Below are 16,824 nucleotides of genomic sequence, written 5' to 3'. Positions count from 1 at the left end.
ACATTGTTATTTAACAGGCCTAAGAGATACAACTGTACACACATTTCCACATTTTACCAGATCAGTGGACCTAACTCCAATGTAGATTCAACAATTTGAACTATGGGATCATGACACTTTATTTGGCAGCAGAATCATCACATGGATTGAGGCCACACAGAGGTTGTAGCAGAAGAACAGCAGCATTTTAAATGGAAATCACTTCAAAATTGTAACAGAAAATCTGTATGGCAGCCTAAGCTATGATGCCTCACTGCTATCTTCACAGTTGATATGAGTCTAGCCACTTCAGATTTAGCTGAGCAGCAGCATTTTATTGTGCTGCCACATGCAAGCTGCTTCCCTTTAGGCAGGACTTAATTGGGTAAAGACTTAATGGAGCTCCTTGCTGCCTTCTGTCATGTTGCAGTTCCAGTCCAGGCTTTCCAGGTTAGAACACGTTGGAGCTTCTGAAACCAGGCTTGACCAAACTTCTGAGCAAGCTTTACTGAGGTTTCATTGGCATCCTCAGTGCGGCATACATTGCATACATTTGTATTTCTTCCCCAAAGATGAACATGTGTATTAGATACACATGTGCACAGAATATATTCAGTGTATTATGAGATTATTCATACTAATGCCATTCAATAGTAACATGCACATCCTTCACATTTTTGATACATCTGCCTGTGTTTGTAAGCTTTTCTTTATTACTCATGGTAATGTTAACGCTCCAAATAGTCACTAAAAATAAGTGACATGTTAAACATAACCATTCCCATATCAGATTTCTCAGTGTTCATTCCCAGCTTCCATAAATTGCAGGTGGTGTGACTGCACATGTACACTTTCTTGTACTGTTTCCACTTTCATGTTTCTCAGCTCAGCCCCTCCAGTGGTGAGTTAAATCAGCATGAAGTAAACTCAGCTCAGCACATGCAATCTGGCTCACAGGTGTGAACTGTTTGTGCAGCAAAGCGGATACTCTCTCAAAGTTACTTGGTATAAGTACTTAAAATTTCAAGCTGTGCCTCTCTCATATTTTTTCTTTACTCCTTCCAACCCTAAACGTCCTCAACATGGAAGCAAGTTGTTCCTCATGCTTTTCCTAGATTATCTCAGTCATCAGCTAACATAGTCAGCATTTATTTATTTTCATTTTTAAGCAATAATACTGCAACAACTCTCCCACAACTAAAACATCACATGCCCATTGCTCATCTGAAATGCAGGTATGTTCTGTATAGACTAGCTGAAACCGTGTTCTTTTCGAATGGACTGCCAGCACGCTTGTCCATGAGAATTACTGCTCAGATCCTCCATGCTAATGACTTCAAAGCTTAAAAGCGAGAAATGATGCCTCTGTCCTCATCCATCCCTCGCCTCCTTTATGTTTTTAATTTCCCCACCCTCCTCTTTTTTTTCCTTTGCCCCAGTTCCTCTGCCAAGGAATTGTTTACAGCAGTTTGACACTTTAATAATGAAAAAGGCACTGTAGTGAATCTTTCCACTGCAAAACATTATACGTCAGAAAAGAAAAAAAAAAAAAAAAAAACAAACTGTATGTTTAATTACATTCTTAATGGCTCTTATTTATTTTTTAGTGTTTGGAAATCTAACAGATTATTTTTAGTGATCATCTCTATGAGTCAACATCATACTCTGGCACAATTAATCCTGCAACTTGGCCTATAAAGTAGAAATATTTAGAATATTTTTGCAGAATTCAGAAAGTGGTTTAATTAGCTTGTGTCAATTATTTTCTAAAAACCTGGAAGAGATGGGGAAGTATATACCTCTTCAGTTTTTTGGTAATGTTCCAGAAAGCTAGATAATTTTGATTTTGAGACTAAATTACCTTTGTTTTCTACAAAACTAATTTAATAAGTGAAATAAAGCCAAAAGCAAAACAACAAAGCCTTTAATTGTTGTTTCTGCATTTGGAAGAATACTTAATATACATTTGACATGCATGTCATCAGGGTTTTACATTTGAGAATCTTCCTTTAACGGTGCAATCTCAAATATCATAGAATTAAATCTTATTAATGAAGACTGCTCTACATTTAGAATTTTCAGAGTATGTACAGATGCTGTAACATATTGTTCAGCACTGAAGACGTTCACTAAGTATATTTTCTCCAAAAACACTGTTTTATTGTGCCTGCCTGTATGTTTACTGTAACTTTTTGAGAGAGTGCTCTTGTGTATATAATATAGAGAGATGCTTTCTATATATTATATAACACATCTGTGTCTGTGTGTGTGTTTGTGAAAATGTGTTAATATGTGCATATATTCATATAGCTTAATAGCATAAAAGATAAATATTAGCATTATTTTGAGTTTTATAACTCAGTTTCTGTACAGAGATAGCTAATCTGTGGTATTTAGTTCTTAATTTGTCCTCACGCTGGTATGATATTTTATGCCTGTTTTCTTCAGTGGCAAGGAGTAACACACCTCAAAGATCTCAAGCAGTATTTATCATATGCACCAATTAAAAGTATAATATGAAAACTAAGTTCCTAAAGATGTGTTTGTTGTCAGCTTGACTGGGAGGAAGTTTGAAGCCACATGTATTTTATATATGCGTACTGTGGCTACCGCTTCCTTCAGCGATGTCCAAATACATTGTATTCACTCCTCTGGTTCAGACTTACGTCTGCTTTGTTGAAGCAGTAATCCTAAGTAAAAGTTGTCTCTGACTATACAGGGCAGAGACATCCTGCAAGTTCTCGTGCATGTGTCCAGACTTCAAGTTTGTCCACATTTGAAAGGATTTGTCAGTTTGGACAAACTAGCATAATGAACATGTTGTGCGTGTATGGCAAAGTAGGTCCTTTGCTGATGCAGCAGAAGATGATTCCTCAAACAAAATTAACTGTACAGGCAAAGAGACTTCTCTGTTGATGCATTAATACATCATTAAAAGTTCTGCCAGCATAACTATGTCAGTTGGGAAAAAATTCCCTTAAATCAACATAGCTTTGCCAGAAAAAATTTTAATTGGAGAGCTAGCTTTTAAAACAGCAAGAGAATTAACAAGTCCCTAAAAAACACTGCTTGCTGACGGGAGAGTAGAGATCACTTTACTTGCCCTGTTCTTAAACTCTTGTCATAGGCATTGATGGCCAGTCTCTGTAGGAGACGGGCTGGGCTAGTGCCTCTCCGGTCTGTGTCAGAATGTCCACATTACTCTTAAACATGTGCCAAAGTATTTGCAGAATCAGGTTTCTCATACAGCTTTCCAGTAGGAACAGTATTTTGTAGTTCCGCGATGGTGTTTATAAAAGATACTACAGTAAAAACATAAAACCGGAATTCTACTACATAGTCTTTTTAAAATGTGGGAATAGACTTTTTCCTTCAATTCTCCAAGGATGTCATCCCTTCATCCCTACTTTGCTTCTGTTCTTTGGGTTTTGTTTTTGGTTTGTTTTTTTTTTTTTGCTTTGGCCACAAATCAATACTCTGTGGCTATATCCTCTGGGCTTTAGTGGCAGTGGCTAAAGTGACCAAGAGCCAAAATCATTTTTTAAGAATGCTCCTGCGATCCAGAGGTGTGCTGTAATTCCTTGTATGAACCAAGCATCATTTACTATGTGTTCTTGTCTGAAGTGTTAAAGCTTTGCCTGTATGTTGTCACTTTTGTGCTTGTATTTTTGCCATTGTTAAAACAGAGGAAAAGAGTAATGATAATCCTCCGTTAAGGTTATATGAGGTCTCTGTCTTGGCAATGGGAGTAAACTCCAGCTGGAGACTCTCAGGAATCGAGTAGGACAGCAAAAGAGAAAAACTGCTGAGAGAGTTGGTGCAGCTCTTTGGCTCTTGCAGAGTCCTCGCTGGGCTGGGGACCCCAACGGGGGCACTGCTGGCAGGTCGTCGAGGGGAAGGCAGCGGATGGGTCCTTGCCCTGCGCTCTGCCACTTTTAAAACAAAATGACAAATTCCAAGTGGCATTTTTAGCGGTGGGATTTCTTGGATGATGTGGAAGAGAAGCCAAGTTTAGTCTGTGAGTTTTGCTTGGCTTCAAGATGAGCCCGTGCCTCGGCAATCACTTCCCATCTATTGTCTGTGTTGTTCTGGGATCATTGTCCACAGTCAGGTTTCTCATGACAGGATTTCCATACCAACAAAAATGTTAAAACTCACGTTAGGAAGCAACTCTCCCGATTTTCTCTATATTAGCTTTTAGCTGTTCGATTTTAGGTCAATATTTTTGATCTGTTTTTGAAGAAAATATCCCTTTTGTGTATTTTATGTGCAGCATACGAGGAAGCCAGTAGATGGCAATAGTAGACTAGTGTAGTTAAACCAACAAAAAATTAACTGTAGGTACAAGGTTCTCATGGTTTTAAACAGGAAACGTCCTTTAAATAATTCTAAATAAGATGAAAGTGGCATTGTTTTAACAAAAGGGAATAAATTATTAAATTCTACACTTGCAGGGGAGTCATCACGAAAAATTTAAATTTGCAGTTAGCTCCTAGCTACCCTTGAAGTGGTTGGTGACTGGAAATGTGTTGAACTGCTTTTCTGAATTTAGAATTAGAAACTGTCATCAGTATTAGAAATATATGCCATGCTCTTATTGAAGCACAAAATGGCCTTTTCTCTTCATAGGGCAAAATGTGAAAATCATCACAATTTTAAACAATTTTAAAGAGGGCAGAGTGTCTCCCTCAAGATATTTTCCCCTAAATTTTATTTAACTCATCTAAGTGACGTCTCCACTGTCTGTTAGTGCAGCAAAGGAGGGTTAGTGAAAACAACACATTTTCTTTGTTCCTATGCACATGATTCTGCTAATGATAAACTTAACTTAAAAGATCTCTATTCCTTAGGTAATGTCATGAGCACTCTTTCCTGGACACAGTGTTAAGTTCATTTCCATTTTGACTTTAATTGGTGCAATTTTAAACCGAATAGTTTTGTACTGTTATCTTTTTGAGCATGAGGTGTAAGCTGAAATGATAAACAATGTTATTCATGGCTCTGAGTAGTCCTACTCTCCAAGGTTAACGCATTTTTAGAAATGAATTACCATGATTGATGGGGTATCAAAACCTGATTCTTTTCATCTTTACACATTCCATGATTATGAAGCAGTCTAATTTAAGCCTTGTGTAGTCTGTCTAGCCTGCTCCTTGTGATGGTTGCACTGCATTTTTTAAAAAAATTATTAAACCTCTCAGTTTAATTGCAAAAGATAATTTTCCATTACTGGTATGTGCAACTTAAAAGGGCACTTCTGTCTTTGGAGGTAACAAGATATTTGTCAGACTTTTAAATGAATGCATTATGCATTAAGTAACCTATTTCACAAACTCCATTTTAGTTTGAATAAATTGGCTTCAAATTTAGCAAGACCGAATCCAGAGGTAGTATCTTTTTCTTTTATTTCTTTACTTTTTTTTTTTTTTTTCTTTTTTTGTCTCCGGTACATAGCTTTAGGATGTTAGATAAGTGCCTTCTGAAAGTGAAAACAGTAAATATGCACTAAATAAGGAACAGCTTGCTCTGGAGTCTGAATTCTTTAGCCTAATGTCGATCCACTGAGTTGCCCCGTTTCTCTCTGCTCAGCTGGACCACGGGTTTACCATCAAGAGATCAGGGTCTTTGGACTACTACCAACAACCAGGAATGTATTGGATAAGGTATGAGATGGTGCAGCGCCAACAGTCAGTGTTTCCATGGCAACGTGCTGGCAGTCTCCATTAACCAGTTCCTTCAGTGGATAAACATGCTTTTTGATTTGTTATCCGGTCCATATGCTGCTTTATCAGTTTCGTTTTAATCTTGATTGAGATGCCACACCCCCTCATTCCCTTTCTTCACCCATCCCTCACACCCACATCGCCAGCTTTCTCTTCATCGCACATGCTCAGTATCAATTTCCCCTATAGTTAAAAGGACAGTGTATATAGAAAATCTACTAGATATGCTGAAGTACGCACCCTCCCCCTCCCTATTGCTTGTTAAGGCATCTGCTCCCCCTGCGCTCCTGTTTTGAAACACACGGAGCAGCAACAGGCTCTCAGCATATATTTTCCTCTTTTTCCATGCGAGATGTGGAGCTATATACTGTCATTTTAAACCCACTAAACACAATCCTTACCTTAGATTGAACAATGCATTTACATAACACGGACCGTAGAAACTCTCCCAAGTTCAATGAGATACAATGCATTGTATGTGCCGGTAAGCTTGTGTTTCTAACAATGCATTCCTTCTCTTTTCTTTTTTAAACCCTTCTGATACTTATTTATTTTGATTTGATTTTTTTAAATATTGCATGAGTCTTTTGAATATATTTTTCTTCATTGTGTAACTGTGCCAGGGTTGTCATTAGCTGGCTTTAACCTGTATGATAAAAAGGGGGGGTCTGGGTGGGAGGGGGCTATTCTGGAGCGGGGGCAAGAAGGCATCCAGGTCTGGTAGCCCACACGAGGCCCACACACCTCCTCAATTAATCCAGAGCCCTGGAATTTCCATCAAGTGGTTATTTGCTGCCTTTTTTTCCTTCTTATTCCTCACAAGACCCACGTTTTGATAGCTGGAGAATTTTTACAAGTTTGTTGCAAAACCTGCGGGTTTTAACACTGAAGTGGTTGAAGCCTTTAAAAACTTGTCTGTGAGGTATTTGGAAAAACTCAGCAAATTAACCACATTAGCAAAACAGCAAAGATGGTCACCCCAAGTGTTTCCAATAAAGTAAAGCTGCCGCCCTGGATCGGTTCACTGAGTGCATGGATCGGGCTATGGCATGGTTTCCCTAAAACAGCAGTTCCCTGAGCGCACACTGAGAGTTGAGTAGATGCTGATACGGATGTTCTGGGGAAAGAAAGAACAAAAATAATCCTATTTTTCAGGCAAAAGTAGAAAATTAGCTCCCATCCATCAGCTGAGCGCTGGCTGGCAAGAATTGAGAAACACTTCCACTGCAGGTGCTCGAGTGTGCAGCAGTACTTGTAATTCCAGCCTATCGCACTTGCGTTGGTGACTGCAAACCTACCATGACCTGCGAGCACATGGCAAAACCTGCCTGGTCTGTCGTGTCACTTGGTATCATGCTTCGCAGGTTCCAGCCCTGTAACCCAGCCAAGAGATGACAGCACAGCATCTGTGCTTTTTGGTTTCGAAGAAGAGGGGAATGGGGCCCGAGCACCCAGATTCAGCTGAGTGTGGTATTTAGCTGAGTGGATAGTATTAGAGGAATTTTTCTCTCCTGCTTCCGAAGGAAAGATGGCATTTTGTGTCAAGCAGGGCTTTGTCAAATAGTTGCAAATTTAATGCCTCCTCTGTAAAATGGGGGAAAGCTCACATGAGCTTTATTTATCTTCCCGGAGTTTATTTGCTATCCATGATCAGCTTGCACTCCTTCTCTGCTTTACTATTTTTATTTTACACCAAAACATTAAAAAAAAAAAAAAAAAAAAAAAGAAGGAAATCTGTCTTTCCATTTGCCATACACAATGTTTGGATCTTTTAAGACCCCAGCTTCAGGGGGAGCAGACCACCAGAAACAGGAGCCTGTGATAAAAGCGAGCATCTCCTCTCAGTTTGGCCTTGACTCAGTTTAACTGCATAGCCCAGATTTTGAAACAAACCTTATGCATTTAGAGGAGGTAGGGGGGAAGACTCTAATTCTGCAACTTGGTAAATAAATAAACGCTATAAAAAAAAAAAAAAAAGAAAAAAAAAAAAAGGCCATTTGACTAAAGCAGTAGTAATGGCTGCCATCAGCATACAAAATGACACATCCCTGAATAATGGACTGGAGCAGATGGGCGATAATCTCTCTTATTCATACATAAACTGCTCTGTTTTCCAGCTGGGGGCAGTAACAACAATGTTTATAATTAGTGCGTTCTAAACAGGGCACCTAGTGTGGAAAGGCAAATTGGGAGAGCAGGGTTTTTAGGTGTAGATGCTTAATTAGGAAATGCTGTAACCAGGGGTACCTCCAAACAAGCACTGCCCTGTGTTTGGTCCTCTTTCATCTCCAAGAAACTGGCAATTGCTGTAGTGACCAACATTTTAGTCTAAATAAAGCCATTTTGATGTAGCGTTTACTTTTTAGTAGCACAAATGCAAAGCATATGAAAAGGTTCATCAATTCCCATCTCTAAAACAGTTAATTTATCACAGGCCCATGAAAATCAGCCTGAATTCACAAGTACAGTGAAAGATGAAATCAGGTCCTGAGGAAAATGTAATGCTCCCTTTGTTAGTGTTAAACTAGTGGTTTCTCCCCTACTCCTTTGATCGTTTTCATCCCTAGTTTCTAGCAGTCTTCTAAAATACTTTTTTAAATGGAACTATTTCCTCTTTCAATCAACCAGAAAACCTTTTCCTTTCTCTGCCTAAAAGACTTTCCTATTCAAAGTGTCTCAAAGTCCCAAATTTCTGAGCACTCATTCTATATCCTGTTTTATTCCCTTTCAGTAGGATAATATATGCAAAAGTGACATGACTTTTTCGAGATACTAAAATACAACAAACCTAATGTACAGTAATAGCTGTTGTAGCAGGTATGAGATGTAATGCCTGGAAAATCTTACAATGTTCCTTGAATATGAGGAGCAGAAAAAACACAGGAGACAAATCAGTAAAATCATTTGGATGCCGGACTGATGTGTGTTTTAAAAGCAGCCCACCCAATGCTGTCGGCACATCATCCCTGCAATGAGACGGGCAGAAAAGGCCAAGGCAGAGTCAGCAGGGCACAAGACCTGAAGGTCCCAGATTAAACCCCCTCAGTCTGCACTGCCCCAAGGCTGCTGAAACCTTGTTCTTGATAGGCAGGAAAGCCAGCCTTGGTGCAGGTGGGTAACGCCAAAGGTGCAATCACGTCTTCATTCACCCCTAATTACTGGTGTCAGCTCAAGTCAGAGACAGCAGAGATCACCCATATCTGAGCAGAGGTACCATGTTTGGGATTTCTTTTTTTTTTTTTTTTTTTTGTCCAAAGTCAGTACGTGCCCTGATAGATCTCTTTAGGAAAGGGTTAAAGCCAATATATTCAACTTCTCTAATTTCCCTCTACTGGATCTTGGCAACAGTGACCACAAAAAGTCCAAATGGCACCTGCATTGTCCTTTAGAAATATCATAACTGATATATTTCCATTCTTATAAGGAACTTTTCTTTAAGATGAACTTAACTGAGGCTTTTAACAGTTCACGTGCCTCCAGTTTTTTGGCTTTCTTGTAAGTAATCCAAACTATTGAATGAAAGTATTTCAAGCCTTCTCTTTAGCCCCAAGTGTTGCAGTCTCCTGTCCATAGCCTTCTTCAGCTGCTTTATCTGTTCCTCCTAATGGAAGCACATTTTGAAGGCAATACTTTACATATTTTACCAGTGTTTTCTTCAATCCTAAATTTCCTTTCTGTTTCTGGTTTATGTTTGAATCTTAACATTATTTTAATCTGCTACTGTCAGAATGGCCTGAATTTTCTGCCTTTTCTGGGCTGATTCAGAATATCAGGGGAGCACCAGAGTGGTTGTATCTAATGTAAAATATTACTACTTTTAGTATTATAGATAAGATTAGTATGAAAAGTTAGCGTATGTTATTTTCTATATACCCCCAGGCACTATATAAAAGTTAAAGGAGCAAAATAAAACCCAGTAAATGTATGGGAAAGTCATTAATGATTTTATCTGTGTAATGACAATAGCAAGGAGACGAGTTACCTTGGATGCTTAACAAAATCATCAATCCAGTCAATACTAAATTCATAAAATACTTGATTTTTAAAATACAGTTGTCACTGTCACAGTTAAAAAGTATCTGAATAGCTCATTTGAAAAACCCATAGTTCCATTCTCTGTGTTTGATTCCTAATTCCCATTACTTCGTGTCTGTCAAGTTACTTACACCTGTCCCAAGTGAATATAATACACTTTCAAGTCAAAAGTTACATCCAGATGACTTGACAATGGGACAAGGAAGCTGGGAATCAGGCTTGCTATCTGTAAGGTGCCACCTTTAATACTGTAAAATCCTCTGTAAAATGAATATTAGTAAAAACAGGCAAACATCTAAACTCATTTAAAACCTCTTCTCCTGCTCTTTGACTAAGAAAACCACAACTGATTTACAAAATATAAATAAAATTCACCCATGCAAACAACTTGGCACTAACTCTCTTCCACGTGTAATTGAAACCAGCTGAGGAATCGTGTCTCTAAAAAGGGAGGGGATGTCAAAGAGTAAACACAAACTTAAATATAGCAGTATGAATTCAGCAGTTATATGTGTAGAATACTTGTCTTTGTATTCACTCACCAATACAGTACAAAGCATACATCAAATTGATTTGGTTTTCTTTCTTTTTTACTTTCATTTTAGCTAAATTTCATGCCAGAAGTTACATGGTGTGCTAAAGCACTGGCCTTTTGTATTTGGAGGTCTAGGTTCAAATCCACTCGATTAATTTGTCCCCTCGATGTGGTCATTTGCACTTCTCCAAATCACCGTGTAACTTGACTTAGTGATAGCTTGTGCCTGAGGAACTAAAAATAACATGTGTCTTTCACTCCTGGACTGAGGTGCATTGCTAAGTTTGAAGTACTCTCCAAAAAGTGTCTTGAATCGTAACTCAATCACACACATATATATATATATATTTATATATACATGTGTATATGTGTGTATATATATATGTATATATATATAACCTGAAGAACCCATGGAAGAAATAAGAAAAGACCAGACTGAAGGGCTGCCTGGCTCATGCCATGAGCATTGTTTAATGGTCATTTTTACAGTAAGGAAACCTGCTGTTTCATATCTCAACGTATCAAGGTCACTAGCCAGAAGCATAAGGAAGTATGATAAAATTATCTAGGTGTGAACATTTAAATACATGCATACACATACATGTATATAAGAGAATGTACTGGAAGAATACCATCGTTTCAAAACACATGTCCATGAAATTCCACACACTAAACAAAGCATCACAAAAACTGCAAGCAAATTGCAAATATGCTCCTGCAGAATAAAAGCGAGTGAAGGGAAGGGCTTCTTAGATTAATGCGTGAACAGCTGCATCCCCAGTTCAGTCTCCTGGATGGTATGAATAATGGATGGACTAAGAGGCAAAATGCACAATAATGTTCTTTTATTAATGAAATGAATATATATCTATATTTGGTGGCCAGCAGTAAATTAAGACAAGTGAAAAGAAAAACAGTCACTGCTCGCGTTCATAAAATGCAGTTACTTCAATCCAATAATTACTGACCTGACAGAAAATATCACCCCACAGCTAAAATAAGGCACTTCCCACTGCAAATCTGACATATATATCAAAGCAGTTGTAGTTTTGGGATGTCTGTTCATAAACACAGAATTCAGTGTTTTCCAAGAAAAAAAAAACCAAATCTGCACGGCTCAGGAATCCTGCAGCATCCAGAGGTAGAAATCAGGATAAAGACACTCCCTATGACAAAATCCTGGAAAGATTCTAACTGCACCTTTTTAGATAGGTGACAGAAACAATGATTTTAAAATAATGCTCTTTTACTTCAAATTAAATGCATTTCCAAAACCGGCTTGTTAACCATTTGGTACTGTGTGTCAGGATTACTAAAGGTTGATGCAAAATACATTAGTGCTTAATGAAGTGCTTCAGACCCATCAGCACCAAACTATTAGAGGCAATCCACTTATCTGCTGCTGGATAAGAAGCTCTACATTTCCTGATATGGATTGTAGTAGGGCAGCCGCATATCTTAAATAAGAACACTATCCTTACATTTTAGTTGCCATTACTATCATATACTGCTCAAAGTTCTCACTCTCTCACCTCGAGCTGGGGAAAAAAAATGTCAAAATGTGATAATGAAAATCTGGGATTTGCAGCCCTGTGAAGCATAAGTGCACTTCAGATCCTCTTATTATTTATCGAAAGAGAAGCTTAAAGTAGAAATGCCCTGAAAATCCATAATGGACTGGTTCATGCACCAGCGAACCACCCAGCTGAATAGTAGATGAAATAATACGTCTATTAAACCAAGGCAATGTGTGTAAGAGGCCTTTGTTACAAAAACAGTAATAATAATGAAAAAGCTGATTTTTGGAATATGTCCACAGGCACAAGAGAGTACAGTAGGTGAAAATTGCACTTACAGAACATGCAGTCAATAGTCAAACTTAGCTTGCCATCTCCCCTGCATTCCAAAGCATTAATCTATTGTATTTTGGAATTCGTTAGAGGTAAAAAAAACCCCTGACCTCATTAAATGAAAAAAAGCATTTGTGCAGAATGCAAAGTGACAATACTGTCCAGCGATGTATTAGTCACTGGAAGTGCAAAACGTCTTCGTAACATTGGGTAGAATAAGCCTCGTCTCACAAGTTCTGTAGGGCTTGTGAGTGCCTGCTCTGTGGCCAGAAGCGACCCATCTCGTGGTTCTGACATGTTAAACACTAACCATGAGAATACGACCTGTGTATTTTTTCTTTCACTAGACAAATGTTCCTTTCTTTGGCTCTCTGTGACTTCATACATTTTTATTCAATAAGCGCTTTGGGTGAGAAAGTCTCTGAATTTCTCAGCCCAGGAGAGTAACCACAATAATGCCCCTGAGTCTACAAGCATGTCTTTACAAAGACTGGTTGGATCAAATTCAGGGGAGACTTTGGATAAAAATGTAAAGCAAAACATAGTCTCAAAAGATCTCCGGAAGTTTCTGAAGAGTTCGGAAGCCAGAAGTATTTGGTCCTACACACTACAGCGTAAGGTGCTGGATTAAGCGAGATCATCGGGGTTTTTTAGCTTAACATTTTTTATTATTGAGGCAGGAAGTACCTTCATGTATATTTAAACAAATACATTTAAACAAAAGCCCCCAAAGTTTCCCCAACAATAGCAGAAAACTAGTATCTTGGGCTTTATTTTTTAAAGACAACTTTTAAAATATGTCCTGATATTTAAATACGTAACTGGTTTTGCAATTTTAGAATTTTGTCCTTTAAGATATGCAGTATCCTAGGCTAAATTTCCAAACAAAACTTTTATTCAAGAGTATTCTCTTCTGTGTAACTTACCTAATTTTAAATACTTTCAGTTTTTACATATACATTTACCATTCTCACGTAACAGCTTTTAAAAATAAATTTTGAATTGAATACCAGTATTTTCATTTATTCGACCAGAAATGTTTAACTTTCTCAGAGGAGAGTATCTGTTACCACAGGATGATGTGATGTGGTTTAAACTTTAAATAAATGCCTATTTCCTCTAAGCATAAAAAATCTTTTAAATGGAAATCTGTATTTTATAGAATGGTAATGTATGCCATTCTTTTCAATTTTCACACAGCATTACATACTGTATGCAGTATATTCTCTGTGTGCAAAAGATCTAGGTATTCTTCTGTTTCACATTAAAAAATAATCAAAAACTGAATTGGTTCAAGGCTAAGAAACATAGAAGGCATTGAAAATACTAATTAGAGCTCTTAACTGAAAGATTAGCAGTAAACAGAGAATTTCTCAGCAGATTAGAAGTGTTAGATTTTGTAGCAATTATTATTTAAAATTCAGGGAGGAACTTATCGAAGTTCATTATTTTACCCCTTTAAAGTAGTGCTATGTAAGTTCTAGACACAAAAATAATAGTTCAGCAATTTAGCCTAACTAAATCCATTTGCTATAGTAGCTCTGTACTCTTGTCCATCTTTCTGTCTCTGTTACATCATTATTGAATGCTGATTGCATTATCTCAGAGCATGGATTGCTATAATGCTATTCTGCACCAGTATGATGGATTTAGTTTTCATTTTGTTCTCAAAAATATGTTGGCTATAAATACGTCTCTGCTGTCCTATGAGGCTCACACTATAACTGGTAAATTTTCTAGAGAAATCAGTCATGTATATCTCAAGAGAAAACAATAAATCCTTTGAAGCAGAATAACCTTTTGGCTGCATTCTTTTAAATGGAGATTTTCATACCAGGGACAAATTTTACAAGCCTTAGCAGTTAAACCTATTCAGTTCTCAAAGTTATCTTTGCCTCCAGTGCCATGATCAGATATTTGTTTGCATTTTGTATGTCATCTTACTAGCCACCTGCCTTTTCCCATTTTACTTTTTCCAAAAAAATCGCAGGCCATGTCTGAAGAAGGCAGAGCTGCTTCAGATAGGCAGCTAACTATGTGTCAAAGTGCTCTTGCTGAATCAAGGCCATCCTGTTGAACTTGCAATTTTACAGCGATTTCAGGGACTGCAGTCTAATACCCTGTAATTAAGAAAACAGCGAAACCCAGTCCCGTGCTTGAAATTGTTAGACTTGGGCTGCCCTTACCAGGGTTGCAGTTCCACCTTGCAAATGTGCCAGAAAAGCAGAAGAAGGGATGTGGCTAGAAGTTACAGCCATCTTACTAAAACTTGCATTCTCAATAGTGGCAGAAACTGATCAAAATAGTAAGGCCTATCAAATAAGTGTTCTTCTTTCCCATTCCTAGATCCTCTAGATAGACCTAGATAAAACTAGTGGGGCCTTTCATTCAATAGACCTTGGTTAACAGGAGGAGACAGGGTGGTCAAGCTGAACGGGTCTTTCCGTCAGAGCTCTTCAGCGTTCTCCCTAAGAACATCCATTGAGCAGCATGAGGAGATATCAAAGAGCTGGGCTGGCTCCCTTCAGTGTTTGTTTTTCTCTTGTCTGACAACTTCATCACAGTCCATCTTTGTTAGCCGATTGCACTGACTTGAACATGGGTGAGTGTGTATCAGCCTTCATTAGGTCAAATCAAAGACAAGCGTATGCATCTCTGCCTTGCCTATAGAAACAGATTTATACTTTGAGAAGGGTGGGGGGAAGGTCAGTTGGTATTTGGCTTGAAATTTGAATCTATTAAAGGGTGCAATTAATAGCATCCAGAAGTAGAACATATGGCATCCATATATATGGTACTGTATCTGCTTGATGATGTCACGCTACCTCTTAAGGTTTGGGAAATGCACTTTTAAAAACATTTAGCTACGTTGTGGGCTCAACCTTTCAGACCTGACTGAGACAGAACAGGTTTAATTTGGTCTGAACATTTATTATCCCTGGTATTTGCAGGCCACATAAAAACTCATGGTTTTCATTAGCTTTGCATTTCACACACAGCCTAATTTCATTTATTCTTATTTTATGCCCCTGCCAGACCACCGCTCTTGATAAGGAGAGGCAGGTTTTCCGACGAAGACGCAACCAGGATGTGAGGGGACGTTATAAGGCACAGCAAGCTCCACCTGAACTCAACTCCGAATCGGAAGACTATTCACCAAGTTCATCCGAGACTGTTCGCTCACCTAACTCACCCTTTTAATAAAACACTTTTACTCAAAAGTCTTGGCTTTAACCCTTTGAGACCCTGAAAATCCTTCAGACCTGTGCGAAGTGATTACAGCTGATCTATCCAGCAGTAAACACTGGGATGGTGGAACACAAAAGGGTGCTCAGAGAATCTTTGTAAGAATAATTTCCTAATTGATTGAATTACTTGTTCTCTGTTTAGATTGCAACTTGCTGCTAATATGATCCTCAAAGGGTTAAGGCTATTTTGCTTTTTTATTTCAAGATAGAAGCAGTGAATGTTTTCATCAGTGAAGCTAGGAACTGCAGTATGTAATTTTAGCACATGTTAACCCTCTGAGTAAACAATGAACTTAAATCTTGACAACCCACATTAGGGCTTTATTCTGGCTTTTTTGCTTTTATACGCACATATATTTTATAGCACCCTAAAGTTCTTTGCCTTTTTCTGGCCAAAACTATATCAAACACACTATTGCTTAGGGGTTACAAATACAGGCTTTAAAAATGAAAATAAAATTAAACAAACAATATCTTCTACAGCAGCTCATTCTAAACCTGCATCATACCTCCACAGGGACTGACTGTTGTTGGAAGATATTATACAGGCTAAATGGGAAATTCAGTATAGGGCAGCCTCATAGTTTACAGAAGATGACATGATGATGGCCACAAAAGGTTGCTTCCATATCGTTTGCTGCTAATGACAATGCAGAGTCTTGGGAAATGGCTTGAGGACATGTTCTGTCATGTAATGGTATGTAATGATCTAGTTGAGAAGTTCCTGGTTCCTTTGCCTCACATTCAGAGATGTACAGGCATCCTCTCAGCATGACCTGGTTATTCTGGGAGAATCACTTTTAAAGATTAACATTGATGAGAATTACCCTTAAAATAGCTAGAGTACTTCTAAATCAGGGAAAGTACAAGTCATTTAATATATATGTAAAGCCTAAACTGAATTAGCAGAAGTTTTGTCTTAGAATGGAGGAACTAAAAATGATTCACCAGTTCTATTTGTAATATTTAATAAAATGGGTATTTACACAGAGTATACATATTTCTGGTTTGTTAAAATCTCAGCACAGCATTATAGAATTTTATCTAGCCATTATCCTAAAGTTTTGTACTGCAGATATATTACAATATGTAGACTTTTGCTTTAGCTGTGATAATTTGAAAGAAAAATTATAAAATGACTCAAAATGAAAAAGGCAACTTCTAAAATCTTATTCTAAAATAAAAATCAACATTCTGAAATTTATACTTTTTCTTATTACTCATATAAAGTGGAAGTTTCTCCTCTAAAGTAAAAATTTTCTCAGTGTTTTTAAAATGTCACAAAAATGTGGGGTTTTTTCTCTCTCCTTGCCCTTTTCTCTGTCTCTTTCATTTGTTCTCTTTCTTTCTTTCTTCCTCCCTTTCTTTTTCTTTTCTTTCTCTCTTTCTTTCTTTCTTTCCTTCTTTCTTGATTTCTTGCTTTGCTTTGCTTTGCTTTGTTTCTTTCTCCCTTT

At 37.8% G+C, this 16,824-nt stretch overlaps 1 protein-coding gene across 3 annotated transcripts in view; it reads left to right on the top strand.

The window, feature by feature from the left end:
• Positions 1 to 16,484, top strand: part of DCLK1 (doublecortin like kinase 1) — a 246,736-nt gene extending 230,252 nt beyond the window's left edge. For 2 of the 3 annotated variants that reach the window (XM_042792600.1, XM_009963216.3), the window contains one exon: positions 15,159 to 16,484. In XM_042792600.1, coding sequence (XP_042648534.1) covers positions 15,159 to 15,323 — 165 coding nt within the window. In that variant the 3' untranslated portion in view covers positions 15,324 to 16,484. Of the gene's footprint in view, positions 1 to 5,568; positions 5,643 to 15,158 lie in introns of all 3 variants that reach the window. The other variant, XM_042792601.1, reaches the window with a different exon arrangement.
• The last annotated feature ends 340 nt before the right edge of the window (positions 16,485 to 16,824 follow it).

Source organism: Tyto alba, unplaced genomic scaffold (genome assembly GCF_018691265.1).
Source record: "Tyto alba isolate M040663 unplaced genomic scaffold, T.alba_DEE_v4.0 Super-Scaffold_2, whole genome shotgun sequence".
In the NCBI taxonomy this organism is placed as follows: Eukaryota; Metazoa; Chordata; class Aves; order Strigiformes; family Tytonidae; genus Tyto; species Tyto alba.
The sequence above is the reverse complement of the archived record's forward strand: the minus strand, read 5'-3'. Positions and strand labels throughout refer to the sequence as shown.